Here is a 15,592-nt window from a genome sequence, read left to right as displayed (position 1 = left end):
ATGTGTGTGTGTGTATGTGCGTGTATGTGTGTGTGTGTGAATTTTTAGCTTGTTCTTATTAGCAGAAAGTTGGATTTTACCCTGCTGTGACCTTTCATGGTGGCGCTGTTCAGAATTGGTCAGGATTCTGGCTCCTCCAGCCAGTCCTTCCCCGTAGAGAGAATATAGGTTATAGATATACCAGATATGAGGAATATAAAACCCACAGATTAGAAAGGAAAGGCAGATTGACACACAGGGAGCTTGAGATCTGTCTCTATCTGTGAACAGATACATATAGGTGTGTATATATAGTTCCATTTATGTATATATTTGATATATGGGATGTTTGATATGTACAGTTTGATATATATATTTGATAAATAGATTTGATATAGTTTAATATATACACATATGCATGTATTTTGTATACATACAGCTTGACATACATATACAACAAATAGACACCAGTATTTATACCACATATATACATGTAGAACTCTGGTTTGCTCTTTGTAGCTCCGCCTTGATTTGGCCGTCTTGTTTTATCTTAGCTTAGTTAGGTATACTACTTCATCTATGAACTGTTTGATTCAGGACACCAAAAACAACAACGAAAAAGGAGAAGCAGGAAGTAGCAGGTGAGGAAATTAATTGTTCTATGTTTTAAAGATAAATAACTCTGAAATGCTAATGAATAAAGATTTAATTTGTTAGCGTACTCTTAGGGGCAGCTAGGTGGCGCAGTGGATAGAGCGCTTGGCCTGAAGTGAGGAAGGTTCCTCTTTCTGAGTTCAAATCTGACCCCAGACACTTACTACCTGTGTGACTCTGGGCAAGTCACTTAACCCCTACTTGTCTCGGTTTCCTCATCTGTCAAATGAGCTAGAGAAGGAAATGGCAAATCACTCCAGTATTCTTGCCAAGAAATCCGCACAAGAGGTCACAAAAAGTCAGATACAACTGAAATGCATGAGCAACATATATCCGTAATATGTACAGGGTGTCTCCAAAGCCTTAGTGCAGTTTTAAGTTATTAAAGACTCTGGGAGCATTTTGCATACACACATGCACACACACACACACACTGTGTCATATATAATAGGCTATTTAGATAAAAAGAAAACTATTAAAAGCCTCATTTTCTTCTAAGTTCTAAGATGGAGTCACTGAGTCAGTTGGTTTTCCTTGACTTTTTTTGTTACCAAATGAAATTTCTGTTGTGGAAGGTGTTAACTGGGAAGTGACAAGGATGTGGAAACACAAAAATTAATTGGTAAACCATTGAGAAAAAAAATAGATAGAATATAGATCCCATATACTTTTGAATGCAAACTCTTACAGGTAGGGATTATTTCACTCTTTGTACTTGCATCCCAGATACCTACCTACTTGTTGATTGATTGATTTAAGTGTACTATGAAGGACTTGTGTAAATTGGGGAGATTTGGGAATAGGGTGTGGGCCCAAAACTGTCCTTTGTAGATAGTAGTTTCTTTATATAGCCTTAGAGAAAATGAAAATACTTCCAGACTTTAGAGACTGTTGGCCATTGTTGGCCAATGGTTCCATTCTCTTGTGATGTTGCTGCCTTTTTTGCTATCATTTTTCTTTCTTTCCTCAGCTGTAACCCTTGTCACCTGATTCAGTTTGTGTGTTTGTAGGGTATAAAGAAATAGGTGTGATCCACCCTGCCTTATTCACTTCCTGCTGGTCTCACTCATGTTTTGCCACTATTGCTGGCATTCTCTTCCACACAAATAAAAGAACTTCAACTGAAGTCTTTGTCTTTAAAAGAAAAAAAATGACATTTTAGACAACAGTTAATATCAGAGAAAGTGTTGGGTGGGAAGACAGATTTGTCTCTGGATATCATGTGCAAGTTAATTTATTTAGTTCAGGTTATTTTAGAAACAGCAAAGCATCTGGTAAAAGAAAAAGAAAATCCTTCCAATAATTACTAAATGACTCATTAGTCAGAGTTCATCCAAAGAGCAGCTCCTCCTCTGTGCCAAATTAGTCTGCTTCCTCCTCTGGAGATTGTGCTTGCTCCCCATGAGCATTAGGAGAAATCTTCCCAGACTTGAGAACCCTTAAAGTCTGTTTCTGTGTGTGAATAACTAACTTGTACTTTCTGAAATTTTGAGTTATTGAAGAGGTGGACACATGGAATGGTACATACAGAACGGTGTCTAGGAACCTACTTCAAGGAGTACTATACCAAGATGACTGGTATTTCTGGCTTGCTTCTGGGGTGAAAAGCCCAGATGATACAAAGAGTGGACCACTCTCACTGCACCCAAGTTTTGACCTCAAGGAACTTACCATCTAATGGAGGGGGATGTGGAATGTATTAAAGGAAGTGTGATATAAGCAATCAGATAATAAAGACCTCTAAGAAAATCTGAGGAGGAAGAGATCACCCCTCAATTCAGGAACCAGGGAAGGCATGATGGAATAGGTAACACCTGAACTGCGTCTTCAGAAAGGGATACATTTACCTAAGCAAAGAGATAAGACAGGAATCTGGCCCCACCCTAGTTTTTCCATCACCATGATTTCTTTGTTTTCACTCTCCAATGGAGTCAGGTTGAGCTTTCTTTTCCTCACAGAAAACACCATCTCCCTTCCCCATACTTTTACACTGCCTGGAATGTATTTCCTCTTTGCCTCTGTCTAGCTAAGTCTATCTCTTCCTGTTAAATACAGTTCAAGCCCCATCTTCTTCATGAAGACTTTTCCTCTTCCTCTCAACCTCATGTCCCTTGAATATATTTAACTTTTTTCTTAAAAAAAAAAATCAAATTTTTTTCAGGTAACAAAAATTTGTTTTTCTCTACCTTCTCCCTACTCCTGACTGAAAAAGAAAGAAAAGGGAAACTCTTGTAACAATTATGCCTAGTCAAGCAGAACAAATTACTGTACTGGACATGCACAGAAACTATATGTCTCAGTCATTACCCTGAATCCATTACCTCTTTGCCAGGAGAGTCTGTCAAATCCTCTGGAACCATGGTTGGTTGTCATATTGACCAGTTACTACGTTTTCCAAAGTTGTTTGTTTTTACAGTGTTGTTATTGTGTAAATTGTTTTGTTGGTTCAGTTTACTTTCTTACAGCAAGCCTAAATCTGACTCGCTACTCATTAGTCTCATCTCACATCTTGCAGCTTTCTGAGGAAGGTTTTCTTTCTAGTAGCCTTTGGTACAGCTGACAAAGCAAATACTTCCTAGCTGATACTCAAACAATATCTCTATAAACTACATTCCCTCCAAAGTTGTTTTTGGATCAATGACACCATGAAGGTGATGTCTTGACTTGTGTATGAATTGGATATGGATGAAGAAAAGCTGTGCAAAGTTGTCAGTCTCATTCTCTCTTCCACAGTAATCAAAGTCCAATGACAAGACAAAGGTCAAGAAACTGACGATGGCCCAGGATGCAGTAGGTGACGTTGGCCTTTCTGAATTAAGATCTTGCCCAGGTCTCAGTTTGTACAAGGCCAAGGCCATTCAATGACTTAGGTCTGGGTAAGACCAAGGTAACTCAATTTACCATCACAAAGATACCAGTCTGGGAGTTTCTGGACAGAACAGAAAACAGTTGCTATTTATACTCATTCTGAGCCACCAAAACTTGAACAGTGAGCTACAGAGGCTTGGGTTGGGGCTCAATGAAAGCCAGAGTCCTTTCGATTTTAAGGTGGAGTCAAGCAGCTCCCTTTAAAACAATAGACTTTTAAAAGTCTGCCTTTTCAGAGCTGTATTTCAAGAAATAAAAAATTAAATGATGCAACACAGAAAGCAAATAGTCCCAGCTTTTTGGAAAAAAAGTAATAAAAATAAAAATGAAGAAGAAGGAGGAAGTGAGAGAGAAACAAGAAAGTGAAAGGGAAAAGGAAGAAAAAGAAGGAGGGGAAGGAAGAGGAAGAAAAGAAAGAAGGAAAAAAGGAGAAGGGGGAGAGCATTCCCCTGGGCAAGTCACTTAACTTCTTCATGCTTCAGTTTCCTCATTTTTAAAACTGGGATAATAATATTACCTACCTCCCAAGGTTACTGTAAGGATCAAATGAATTAATATATGTGAAATACTTTACAAATCTTAAACCACTATGTAAGCATTCGTTGTAATAGTTTTATTGATTCAGTCTTTTGACTCATCATGAATTTGTCTATTAATTTATTAATAATTACACAAGTAATAATTTAATCATAGAACAAATATATGATTATAGTTAATAATATAAATACATAAATTTATTATTAATAAAATAATTACAGCAATAACATGATTGGGATTGAGAATGGATACAACTTTTCACTTTTGTACTTTCCCCTTTGCTACCAGAAATTGGAAGGAATTTAATTAATTAAATTGGAAGGCTTTAACTTTGTTAGTTTAGTACCAGAGTTGTCTCTTGTATCTGATGTGAGTTTTGTTGACTTTTAGAAGTATTATCTTCATTAACATTGTTGCAGCTCATGTTTATTTTCCTTTGATCACTTTCTTCAGTTTGTATCCTTTCATTCTAGTGTTTCCAAAGGGTAAGTACTTGGCACAAATCTTGCCATGTTTCTCTGAATCATCCATATTTGTCATTCATGGTGGCACAACAGTAACAGTGTATTCTCATGCCGTTGTTGTTGTTTTTTTTGTTTTCTTTCAGCCCCTATCCCTTGGGGATATGACTTTTCATATTATAAACAGTGCTGTTCCAAATATTTTTTGTAAACCTGGAACTTTTTTTGCTTAATTACCTTCTGTGGGCTGTAAATCTAGTAGTAGCATCTCTGGGTCAAAGAATTTAAAGCACCATGTAAATACTAATTGTTATTATTTTAATAAGTTTTTATTGATGTCTTTTGACTTCATATCACCATAAATTTATTGTTTATTAATTTAATAATAATTACTCATATATTTAATAATTTAATCATAGAATAAATAATATTGTGTGTACAATTTATTAATATTTCACGTGCAATTCCAAGTTGTTATGAAGAATAATTGGGTCAGTTTTTAGTTCCATCAGTATGAATTAGCATGCCTACATGTATGAATTAGCAGTTAGTGTAACGCCTGGCACAGAGTAGGCACTTAATAAATGTTTGTTGACTTGGCTTGACGGTAAGCACTGACTTCCCACTCTGGTTAGAATACTAATAATAACATTAATAATAGATGGCATTTACCAAACACTTTACAGTTTGCAAAACTGTATATAACATTTTATTTGGGCTTCTCAGTGAACCTTTGCGGTAAATACTACAGGCATTATTATCCATTTTACAAATAAAGAAACTAAGGGTCCAAGAGGTTATATAACCTGCCCAAAATTACACAGCTAGTAACTGTCAAATCTTTCCCCCCCTTAAGTCCAGCATTCTGTCTACTGGTCCAAATAGACCAACCATGGAAGGAGAACAGTTGGGAAAGTAGACTGGGAAAAATCTAGGGAGGATTGAGAATGTCAAACCAAGATGTTTAGATTTTATCTTCTTGTCAATGTAAGTCAATAATTTTTTTTTTGCATACGATAGTGACTTAATGAAAGTGATTTTATGGAAGGATTACACTGGTGACAGTGTGCATCAAAATCTTTATAAGGTTCTGAGCCTTGGTGACTAGGAAGATGATGATGCCCTTGACAGAGATAGTACCCTAGGTGTCTGTTTTTGAGTAAACGTGGAGGTCACTTTTGAATAATAAGTTGTAGGTCATAAGACAGCACATGCTCAGGTATTAGAGAACAGGGTTATTCTCCTAAAATGTGATGAAATCTCAGGATGCTTATTATAGATAAATATCTACAGAAATAAATTGATAAAGTATTTATTAAGCATTTTCTATGTAGCAGGTACTATAATAAGTGCTGGGAATACAATTCAAACAAAAACCAAGCTAGTCCCTGCTCTCAGGGAACTTATGTTAATGAAGGGATAAGATAACCCATAAACGGGTGTTTGAAGGGGGGGTGAGGGAAGAACCCTTTGGGGGATACATTAGATTGTAAATTCCTTGAGGGCAGGGACTGCCTTTTGCCTCTTTTCCCCAGAGCTCAGCACAGTGTCTGGCACAGATTAGGTGCTTAATCAATGTTTATTTATTGATTTATTGAGGAGGATACTGCAGGAAGTGACATGGAGGCTTGCTTCCTCACAAGAGAAGGCAAAAAGTTCTCCCATCTAAATCCTAGCTTAATGAACAGAATTGTAGCTTACGTGCTCGTTAATGCCTGTTGCAGAGGAACAATGTAAGCTCTTTGAGGACAGGGACTGCTTTGCCTTTTGTTGAAACTCCAGCTCATAGCACAGTGCTTACTACATGGTAAGTGCTTAATAGTTAATTGCTGATTGATTGAAACTCTTGATTGTTTTGAGATTCTGTGCCTTCCTGATATTTGCAGCATTTTCTCTTGTAATCCAGAAAAGTTCAGATAATGGGGTCTGATTGCACGTAGCATATTGAAGTTGTAAATGAAGTTCTAAGTCTTTAGATCTTTGCACCAGTCAGGATTTTGAAACTGGGATCCCCACTTTCTGAACTCCAACTTCTGGAGCATGAGATTAGTGGTGGGATCACATTGATTGCCATCAAACAAAGCCTTCCAGAGGCCTTGACTGTATTTGATAAGCATGATAAATCTGGAGAGCAAAGCTGATTGCATCATTATATAATCCAATATACTTTTTAAAAATTGGTGGTGGCAGAGATGATGAATTTGAGCCAAGTTTAAGAATGAGCTGTTTTAATGATTAGAAGATTAGCAGAAATAGTACAGAATGATAGTACTTAGTATGCTTTGAAATCCTTTATAAGAAGACATGTAGACATCTTTTCCTCTCTCTAGTTTTTGATTTGTGATAAAGTGGATGGACCTAGCTAGGAGTTTAGAATTTAGAAAATTTTCTTAAAAGTATATGTACATAGACCAGAAAAAGAGAGAACCTCAGGGCAGTCAAAGCCTCATTTTACAAATTCGACTGTCAGTGTTTCTTGTTACAGCCTTGTTAGCAACTGGGATAGATTTGAGCCTTCATAGTTAACCCTTCCTTCATCTGGGAATCACAAAAAAGTGGAATTCTCTCCCATTAAATTCCTACAAATTATTGCATTTTAGTACTAATCACTTTAACTATCCTACCATACCTATTTTGGACACCATACCATGGTGGTGAGCAGGAACTCATGAATGGTTAACTTTGGACCTGAGAGAATCTGGTTCCTTAAAATGAGCAGTGCTTCTGGAGTAATTGACCACAGCTGTAGGATAAATGTCTCTGTTTCACGTGGGTAGTTTCTGTAGGTGCCTTGGTTTTTTGCCATGATGTGGTAATAGACTTTTTCATTCTCCGTCATCTCAGGCTTTCTTCCAGCTTGGGGGAAATATTATGTGCTTAAACTTAAAGCTTAAAACCCTTTCTGGTTGCTTCCCTTTGTCCTGCTTAACACCACATATGGAATGGTGGAAAGGGCCCTGATTTAAGAGTCAGAAGACCTAGATTCTGAAACATTATGGCATGTAGGAGCACATTATTGGAACCTCCTGGACCCTTATGTTCCCAGTCTGTGAAATTCATGCTGCCTGTCTTGCAGGGTTGTTGTGAAGAAAACTCTTTGTAAACTTGAAAGTTTAATCAAAACATGAATTGTGATATTGTATCAATAATGATTATGAGAATGGCAAAATTATTATTTCAAGAATTTCTCAGGATCATAAAATCTTAGCTTTAAAGTTGTAAGGAGCCTTTTAGATTTTCTAACTGACTCTAGAAATTCTTATTATTAGCTTGGGTGTACTCTAGACTTATCCCTTCTTTTACTTGGAGAAGTGGATTTCTCATTTGTCACTGATTATTTATTGGATTTTCAACCTTAAGAGTCATTTAGACTTTATTCCTATGCAGCTTGTAACTCCTCCTATAATTTAGGAGATTATATTGGAGATTTACTGTGATGGAAAAATTCATCAACTTATTGCCAACTTGATCTTCTTCAGACTTAGGCTAGTCCCTGGACAGCAGAACAGTGGTCATAAGATACAGCTGCAAGGGGTTTCTTTTGTCATCTATTCTAACTCTCATTTTAAAAAATTGAGAATTAAGGTGGTTAGGTGACTTGTCCAGGGTCACCTAGCTAGTAAAAATCTGAGGTAGAATTTGAACTCAGGTCCTCTGACTACAGAACAGGGGCTCTTTCAACTCATATTCTCCTTCTCCTTACTAGCTGAGCAATTCTGTTGACCTCATTTCCACTCATCATTGTGACTCCCCTTGGTACCTTTCCAGCCTGTCAGGACCTGTGGGCATAGCCTTTGAGGATCCAGGGTCATTTCCATGCCATGATGAGGCATTAGAGTAGGACTTTGGTGAAATAAAATTGTTCACTGAAGCAGTTAGATGGCCTAGTAGATCAAGTGCTGTCAGGAAAACCTAAGTCTGAAGACTAATTTTGATACTCTGAGCATATTACTTAACTTTTTTAAGCCTCAGTTTCCACTGTAAAATGGGTATATAAATGTATATAAAAATAGGATCTAACTCACAGAGTTATTATAAGGATCAAATGAGATAACATGCAGAGTGCTTTGAAAATTGTATAGGGCTGCACACAGGGTGTTCCAGAGGTCTTAGTGTAGTTTTAAGTTATTAAAACTTTAACAGTTATAGCAACACTAATACTAGCTAACGTGCAGGGTATTCCAAAAGTCTTAGTGCAGCTTTAAACCTCTTAAAGCTGCACTAAGACTTTTGGAACAATTATAATAATAACAGAACCAAAGTTCACTAGCCTTGTGGCTGGTACCTTTGCTTTCTGTTTGGTATAATTGCTGTAGAGTCCTGGAGGAGTGTATTTCTTTAACGTAGATTTTTACTCTGGTCCTGTCCGTGCCGTACCACGTGGCCAAGGCTGGACTGCACTCCGCTCTGAGACCCATGTGATAGAATTTTTCTGGCCTTCCAGGCTGCCTTGGGCAGGAAATCTCTTTCACTCTGTTGTTTTGTGGCTTCTGCTGCTCTAGAATTTGTTTAGAGTTATTTTTCACAGGTGTTCTATGGGCTGTAGGGGGAGAGCTTCTATAGGTCCGTCCTTCTGCTCTGCCGTCTTGTCTCTGCCCCCACAGATTTTTACTCTGCAGCTCTTTGCAAACTTTCTTTATGGAATCTCATTCTATAGGAATTATCTGCCTCTAATCCTCTTCCTACCCTTCACCCTCATCCCTTTGCAAAGTATCATTATGGTTTTTGACTCATTACTTTGAAAAATGTGTGTCCTTCATAGATTCTCTGGATATAGAAATGCAGATAAAAGCATTTAATGTTAGGATATCATGTTGGGAAATTTTTTTTTAAAGTTTAAAAAGTAAGCTTTTGTGAAAATTTAAGCAATTAAAATTTAAACTTATTTTTTAAAATACTTTTTTTATGGGGAAGTCACTAGGAATCAAGATGGTTTTGTATTGCCCTGAGGTTCTGTAATCAGTCAACTTACATGGAACATTTACAATGTGCAAAACATTGGGACAGATTTAGATGCAAAGTGCCCTTGAAAAGTTTACAACCAAGTTGAGGGGAAACACAAAAAAGTTAACTATACAATTCGGTATGTGAAAGGCAATAAATGCCAAGTGAGAAGTCCAAGACAGTAAGTTTCTTAAGAATTTTGGTAAGATATGGACATGCTCTATCAATAGTATACACAGAGTGCAGGGCAAAGTGGGCTCAAGCTTAGGGAACACATGTAGAAAAAGTAGCTCCTATTTGCTCAAATTCCTTTTTTCCCATTCTTGGGGTGCAGAGTGTAGTAGACTTTTTGTAGAGACGTGAATTTATGTCTAATCTACCTTTAGCTCCAAATATGTACACTGTTATTGGCTGATCTGGGAATGCCACTACAATACTGATGGGAAAATGAGAAGTCTCAAATATTCTATGTTCTTTGTAGCTCACAAATTCCTCCCCTGGACAAAGTGCGCGTAGGTGTGAGTGTGTGTGCCTGCATGCATTTAGACCCAAAACCAAAGCTGAGACTCTCCTCTTGCCCCATCTTCCCTCCTGTGTTAGTTCACTTGGTTCCTTTTCGGAAGTTTTAGCTAGAACAGAATGTTTGCTCTATTTTCTGCAGTTCCCTCATTCCAGATAACTTGATCTTTTTACACAGGACCCAGAGGATATGATGAAATCCCTCAGCCAGTTATAACAGATTTCCTGTCTTGTGTCATTTTTTTTTTTGTCTCAGGCTTATGATTGATTGATTGAGCATCTTATCACTTTAAATAGAGTGAGGTTGAGTAAATCAATCAACCCCACCCTTACATTACATTATTTCTGTACATCTCTTCCTCGTCAGACTATATAATCCATGAAACCAAGGTCCGTGACCTAATAATAATAACCGTGATATAGGGCTCAATTTAGCATGTGACAAAATAGATACTTCAGGTGTAACTACACACAATTTATAAATGAGAAAATTCAGGCTCAAAGAGGTAAAGATATTTGTCCATATTTACAGAACGATCAAATATCAAATGACAGGATTTAAACCCAGATCTTGATTCCAAGTCTAACATTGTATCCCTTCTACCATAATGCCTGTTTCACATTTATGGCTATAGCAGTTGCTCAGTGAATGCTTTGTGAATGAAGAGAAGCGACTTGAGGGTCACGGCCATTTCATTTTTGACTTTTGTCTCAGAACCTAACTCATATAGATGCTTAATAAATGTTTGCTCATTGATTGAATGAACTTTTTAAGTGTTCTCTGATTAAATGAAACCTCAGCACAGTTAGTGTTGTTGAGGGACTTTCAAGCATATCGTTCTCCATGGAATAAATCTTTCCCTAACACTGGTATGTTTTTCCCTGGCTAGAATATACACGCTGTAATGTAGTTGTTGTTTGTACACCCCTGGGCTCTCATACATAGACTAAAGAGGTTCGTCATTGAGAGGAAATGGTGTGGGACAAAGTGTGGAGTCTTAGAACATGGGCTCAGACCTTGGCTCTATTAACTGACAAATTGTGTGACCTTGAGTGTTTAATATTTAAACTGATCCTTGGAATCTTCACCTATAACATGACAGGGGTTAGACCAAATAGATCTCTTCTGCAGTGCCTTCCCAGTCATACATGAAACTATGACATTTCAGCGAAGAGGCCCTGTCCTTTGCCCTTGAACATGGAAAGGCAATACCCTCTTGTTCGAAGGTAGGGAAAATTAAGTGTAAAGTCCATGGAACTTTTGCTAAGAAGGGAGAGTTTGTCAATATTTTTAAAGCCCAAGTCAATATCTTTGGAGTTTGAAGCTCTTATACTTGTTGGCTTCGCTTTTTTAGGCAGGCAGTTTTCCTTGAAGTAAATATTTTAAATGGAAAGCATGAAGTTCAGCAAGCAAAGTTTTTCTTTTAGAAGGCCCCCTTTTTTTGTCATACAATGAATCAGTTATGCAAGCAAGACTCTAAGGTCTGTTGGAATCTGCCCTGCTAGACAGGATGTGAAAGCTGGAAGGGACCTTAAAGGTCATTTCATCCACCCCCCTCATTATACAGAGGAGAAAACTGAAGCTCACTGAGGTAAATTAGCTTACATAAACCCAGTGTTTTGGATGCCAAGTCCACCAGCTTTCCATTAATGAGACCCTATAACAGTTTCCCAGGGCCCTGAGTGGACCATATAACTTATGTTTATGAAGCTTTGCAGGATACTTACTGTGTTACTTTCTCCCTGCATTAAAATGATGTTCATAGTGTGGAGGGAAGAAAAAAAAATAAATGGACATGATAATTTTGTTATATATTTGAAAGAAATAGCAAGTTGTGCATAGTAGATTTGCAGTTTCATGTGCAATCATCTTTTTATTGTGCTGTGTTATGGTAATACTTGTTTTATTCCATAAATTAAAAGTGAAATAAAATTTAAAAATGGTGCTTGCATCCCTGTGCATCACTAGAAAGTACTTGCAAAACTTAGGATTTTCGGTGTGGTGAATGGAATATTTTCAATGACAAATGTTTGCTTATTTGGTATCTTATACAATACATTGCATATAGGAGGCATTTAATAAATGCTGGTTGAATTCAAGTTGATTCTTATCCTTTAGATTTTTTTTCCTGTACTATTTCCTTTTACAGCAATGGTATTTTATTGGCACTGACATTGGTGACTGAATAGCTGGGCAGTACTCTTATCCAGTTCTAGTAATACTACATAGATAAGAAAGAAAGAAATAACAGGGCCACTGTGTCACATAAACACAGTCAAGCAAAGCCCATTCCTTCATGGATTACGTCCAGAAATGTGTTTCTTATTCTGCATTTTAACCCATTTCTTCTCTGTCATGAGGTAGGCAGTGTTTTTTCATATTAGTCCTCCACAATCATGCTTGATCATTCACTTGATCAGAGTCTTTCAAAATTATTAATTTTTATAATATTGATGTTATAGTATAAACTACTTTTTAAAAAATTCTGCTCACTTCACTCTGTCTCAATTCATACAGGCTTTTCCATGTTTTCTTCTCAGTGGGTGGAGAAGAAAAGAATGCTTGATAATTAGAAAAAAAAAAACCAACCCAAAATACTACACATTATCCTAAGATCCACCTGTCCAGAACAAGTGTAAAAGGTGGGATTGAAACTATCTCATTCCATTTTAACTCTGATACATTAACTAGATGAGAGAATATCTCAATCAATTGAAAGACTTTAGACTACGCGAAAAATCTTTGAAAACCAATGGATAAAGTGAAATGAAATCAGATAGCTTGATGCCAATAGGTTAGGAAACTTGGTCACATCTCCACATGAGTTGAGAAGGGGTGTTTGTGGGAGGGAGCTTTTCTGTCAAAGCAGAACTGATAAGCAAAACCCTAATGAATACATTTCACAAAGCTATATCTAGTATGCTTGCATATTAGCATGAATGATTTTTTTTGATTCAAGATAAAAGGTAGATTATTGAATAAATTGCTTTTTAAAAAAATTTAATTAATTTATTTGTTTTCAGTTTTCAACAATCATTTCCATAAATTTTAAATTTTTTCCCCTTCCTTCTCCCTCCCTATCCAAGATGACATGCAGTCTGATATAGGTTCTGTACATATGTTCCTATTAAACACATTTTCACGTTAGTCATGTTGCATAGAAGAATTATAATGAATGGGAGAAACCAGGAGGAAAAAAAAGAAAAGAAAACAACAAAACAAAGTAGTCTGCTTCACTCTGCATTCTGACTCCATAGTTCTTTCTCTGGATGTGAATGGCATTTTCCATTATGAATCCTTTGGAAATGTTTTAAGTCCTTGCATTGCTCCTTGAATAGTGAAGGGCTAAGCCTATCAAAAATAGTCCTCACACACTGTGGCTGTTACTGTGGACAGTGTTCTCCTGATTATGCTCACTTCATTTAGCATCAGTTCATATACATCTTTCCAGGTTTTTCTGAAGTCCTCCTCTTCATCAGTTTTTATAGCACAATGGAATTGCATTACATTTATATACCACAACTTGTTCAGTCATTCCTCGGTTGATAGGCATCCCCTAAATTTTCCGTTCTTGGCCACAACAAAAAGAAGGGCTATAAATATTTTTGTATATGTGGGTCCTTTTCTGATTTTTATGATCTCTTTGGAATATAACCCTAGAAGTGTTATTGCTAGGTCAAAGGGTATGCACATTTTATAGCCCTTTGTACATAGTTCCAGATTGCTTTCCAGAATGGTTGGATCAGCTCACAGCTCCACCATCAATGCATTACTGTTCCAACTCTCCCACATCTTCTCCAACATTTATCATTTTCCTATTTTGTCATTTTAGCCAATTTAATACGTGTGATGTGGTACCTCAGAGTTGTTTTGATTTGCATCTCTCTAATCAATAGTGATTTGGAGAATTTTTATATGATTATAGATAGCTTTAATTTCTTCCTCTGAAAACTGCCTGTTCATATCCTTTGACCATTTATCCAATGGGGAATGACTTGTATTCTTGTAAATTCTCTATATATTTTAGAAATAAGACCTTGAATAGACAAGATGGATGGACAAGAGTGGGGCCAAGTTATGGTATTTGAAACTATTAAAATATTAAAACTGCGTTTCTTTAATACTTTTTTCTAATTCCAAGTTTTGCCAATTCCCCTAGTGAGACACATCATGGCATACTAAAAAGAACATGAGACTTAGGTCTGAGTAGAAGTAACTTGGTTGGCATCCTGACTCTACTACCTACTTAGATGTGTGATCTTGGGCAACATAATCAACTTCATTGACCCTCAATTTCCTTATGTGTAGCATGAGAATAATTATCTGTGTACAACACAACCTCTCTCCCTGCGTTGAAATAATTCATGTAAAAGTATCATACAAAATGTGAAATATTCTTATTAGTGGAATAATATTTGAATCTTGCTTCCCTGCAGCCCTGTCTACCCAGATGCCTTGACCATCCATTCTAATAAACTCTTCTTTTGATCCATTTAGGACACTGCTGACTTTGAATGGAGCTTCTGGACTGAATGGGGAAAGCAGAAACTAGTCTGGATCTTTCTTGGTCATATGGCCATGTCTCAAGTTGCCATGCTCCTGATGGGAAAGGTAAGGAGGAAAACATTTTAATTTATTATTTAAGTTAATTATATTAACAGAAGGAAATCCAAAGAAATTCAGGTGGGTATACACACAGGACAGTTTTCTTCCTGCTTTGTTCAATTTGACATCTACTTAAAAACAATTCAGTTTCTTATACCATGTTTTTGTTGTTGCTGTTCTTTCTATATAGAAACATGGTTTTGTTGATAAAAAAAGAAAGATAAAGTTGAATGTTTAGGTGACTTTTGGAAAGCCTCTGTGCCTAGCTTCCCAGTATAACTAAGTGAAATGGGTTTTAAGTTGGGAGTTAGTAGATTTGGGATCTAGCACTGGCTAGAGAAGAGTTTAGGGAAAAACTGTAAAAACTAGGGTGGAAAAACCTTTTTTTGGTTATTTCTAAAACCTTTACATCTCTTTCCCTTTTTAAAAATTATAGAGATCGTAAATTTTCTTTTGGAACTATGAATAAAAGCTTTAACAGGTGCTTTATGTTTGTATCTGAAACACCTAGCACAGTGCTGCCACCTAGTAAGGGCTTAATAAATACTTGTTGAATTGAAATTAAATTGACCTCAGATGCTGTTACTTGGCCTAAAAACTTCCTTTTGTTGTGTTTAACTGTATCTGAATCAGATAACTCACATTCACGCACTGTATACCAAATGGCCCAGGTGGAATCAGTTGTTTTTGGGAATCTGTGCCTCATATATCAGAATGAACCTTGGGTGAGGGTTGGGGGTGGGAACTGGGAAACCCGGGTTAGGAGCTTGATACTTTTTATACTAGCTAGATTTTTGATCTTGGGCAAATCGTACCTTTTTGGTCCTTATTTTTTCTTCAGTTGCAAGAGGGGTTTAAAATAGATAACCATAACAGTGACTATGAACAACAATGATTATAGCTGACATTCATCTATCACTTTTAAAGTTTGTATGGTAGTTTATTTGAATTCTTATTTGATTCTCACAACAGCCCTGCGAAGGACAGAGAGAGCTCAAGGTGGTACAGTGGATAGAGGGAGTTC

At 36.8% G+C, this 15,592-nt stretch overlaps 1 protein-coding gene across 16 annotated transcripts in view; it reads left to right on the top strand.

Moving 5' to 3' along the window:
- HHAT (hedgehog acyltransferase) overlaps nt 1-15,592 on the top strand; it is a 607,669-nt gene that overhangs the window by 52,330 nt on the left and 539,747 nt on the right. For all 16 annotated transcript variants that reach the window (XR_011973339.1, XR_011973345.1, XR_011973344.1 and 13 more), the window contains exon 4: nt 14,461-14,574. Coding sequence is in view for 8 of the 16 variants with exons in the window: in XM_072637867.1 (XP_072493968.1) it covers nt 14,461-14,574 (114 nt within the window). In the remaining 8 variants the exon portion in view is untranslated. The remainder of the gene's footprint in view (nt 1-14,460; nt 14,575-15,592) is intronic.

The sequence above is a fragment of the Notamacropus eugenii genome, chromosome 2 (assembly GCF_028372415.1).
Source record: "Notamacropus eugenii isolate mMacEug1 chromosome 2, mMacEug1.pri_v2, whole genome shotgun sequence".
In the NCBI taxonomy this organism is placed as follows: domain Eukaryota; kingdom Metazoa; phylum Chordata; class Mammalia; order Diprotodontia; family Macropodidae; genus Notamacropus; species Notamacropus eugenii.
This window is presented reverse-complemented; position numbering and strand designations above follow the sequence as displayed.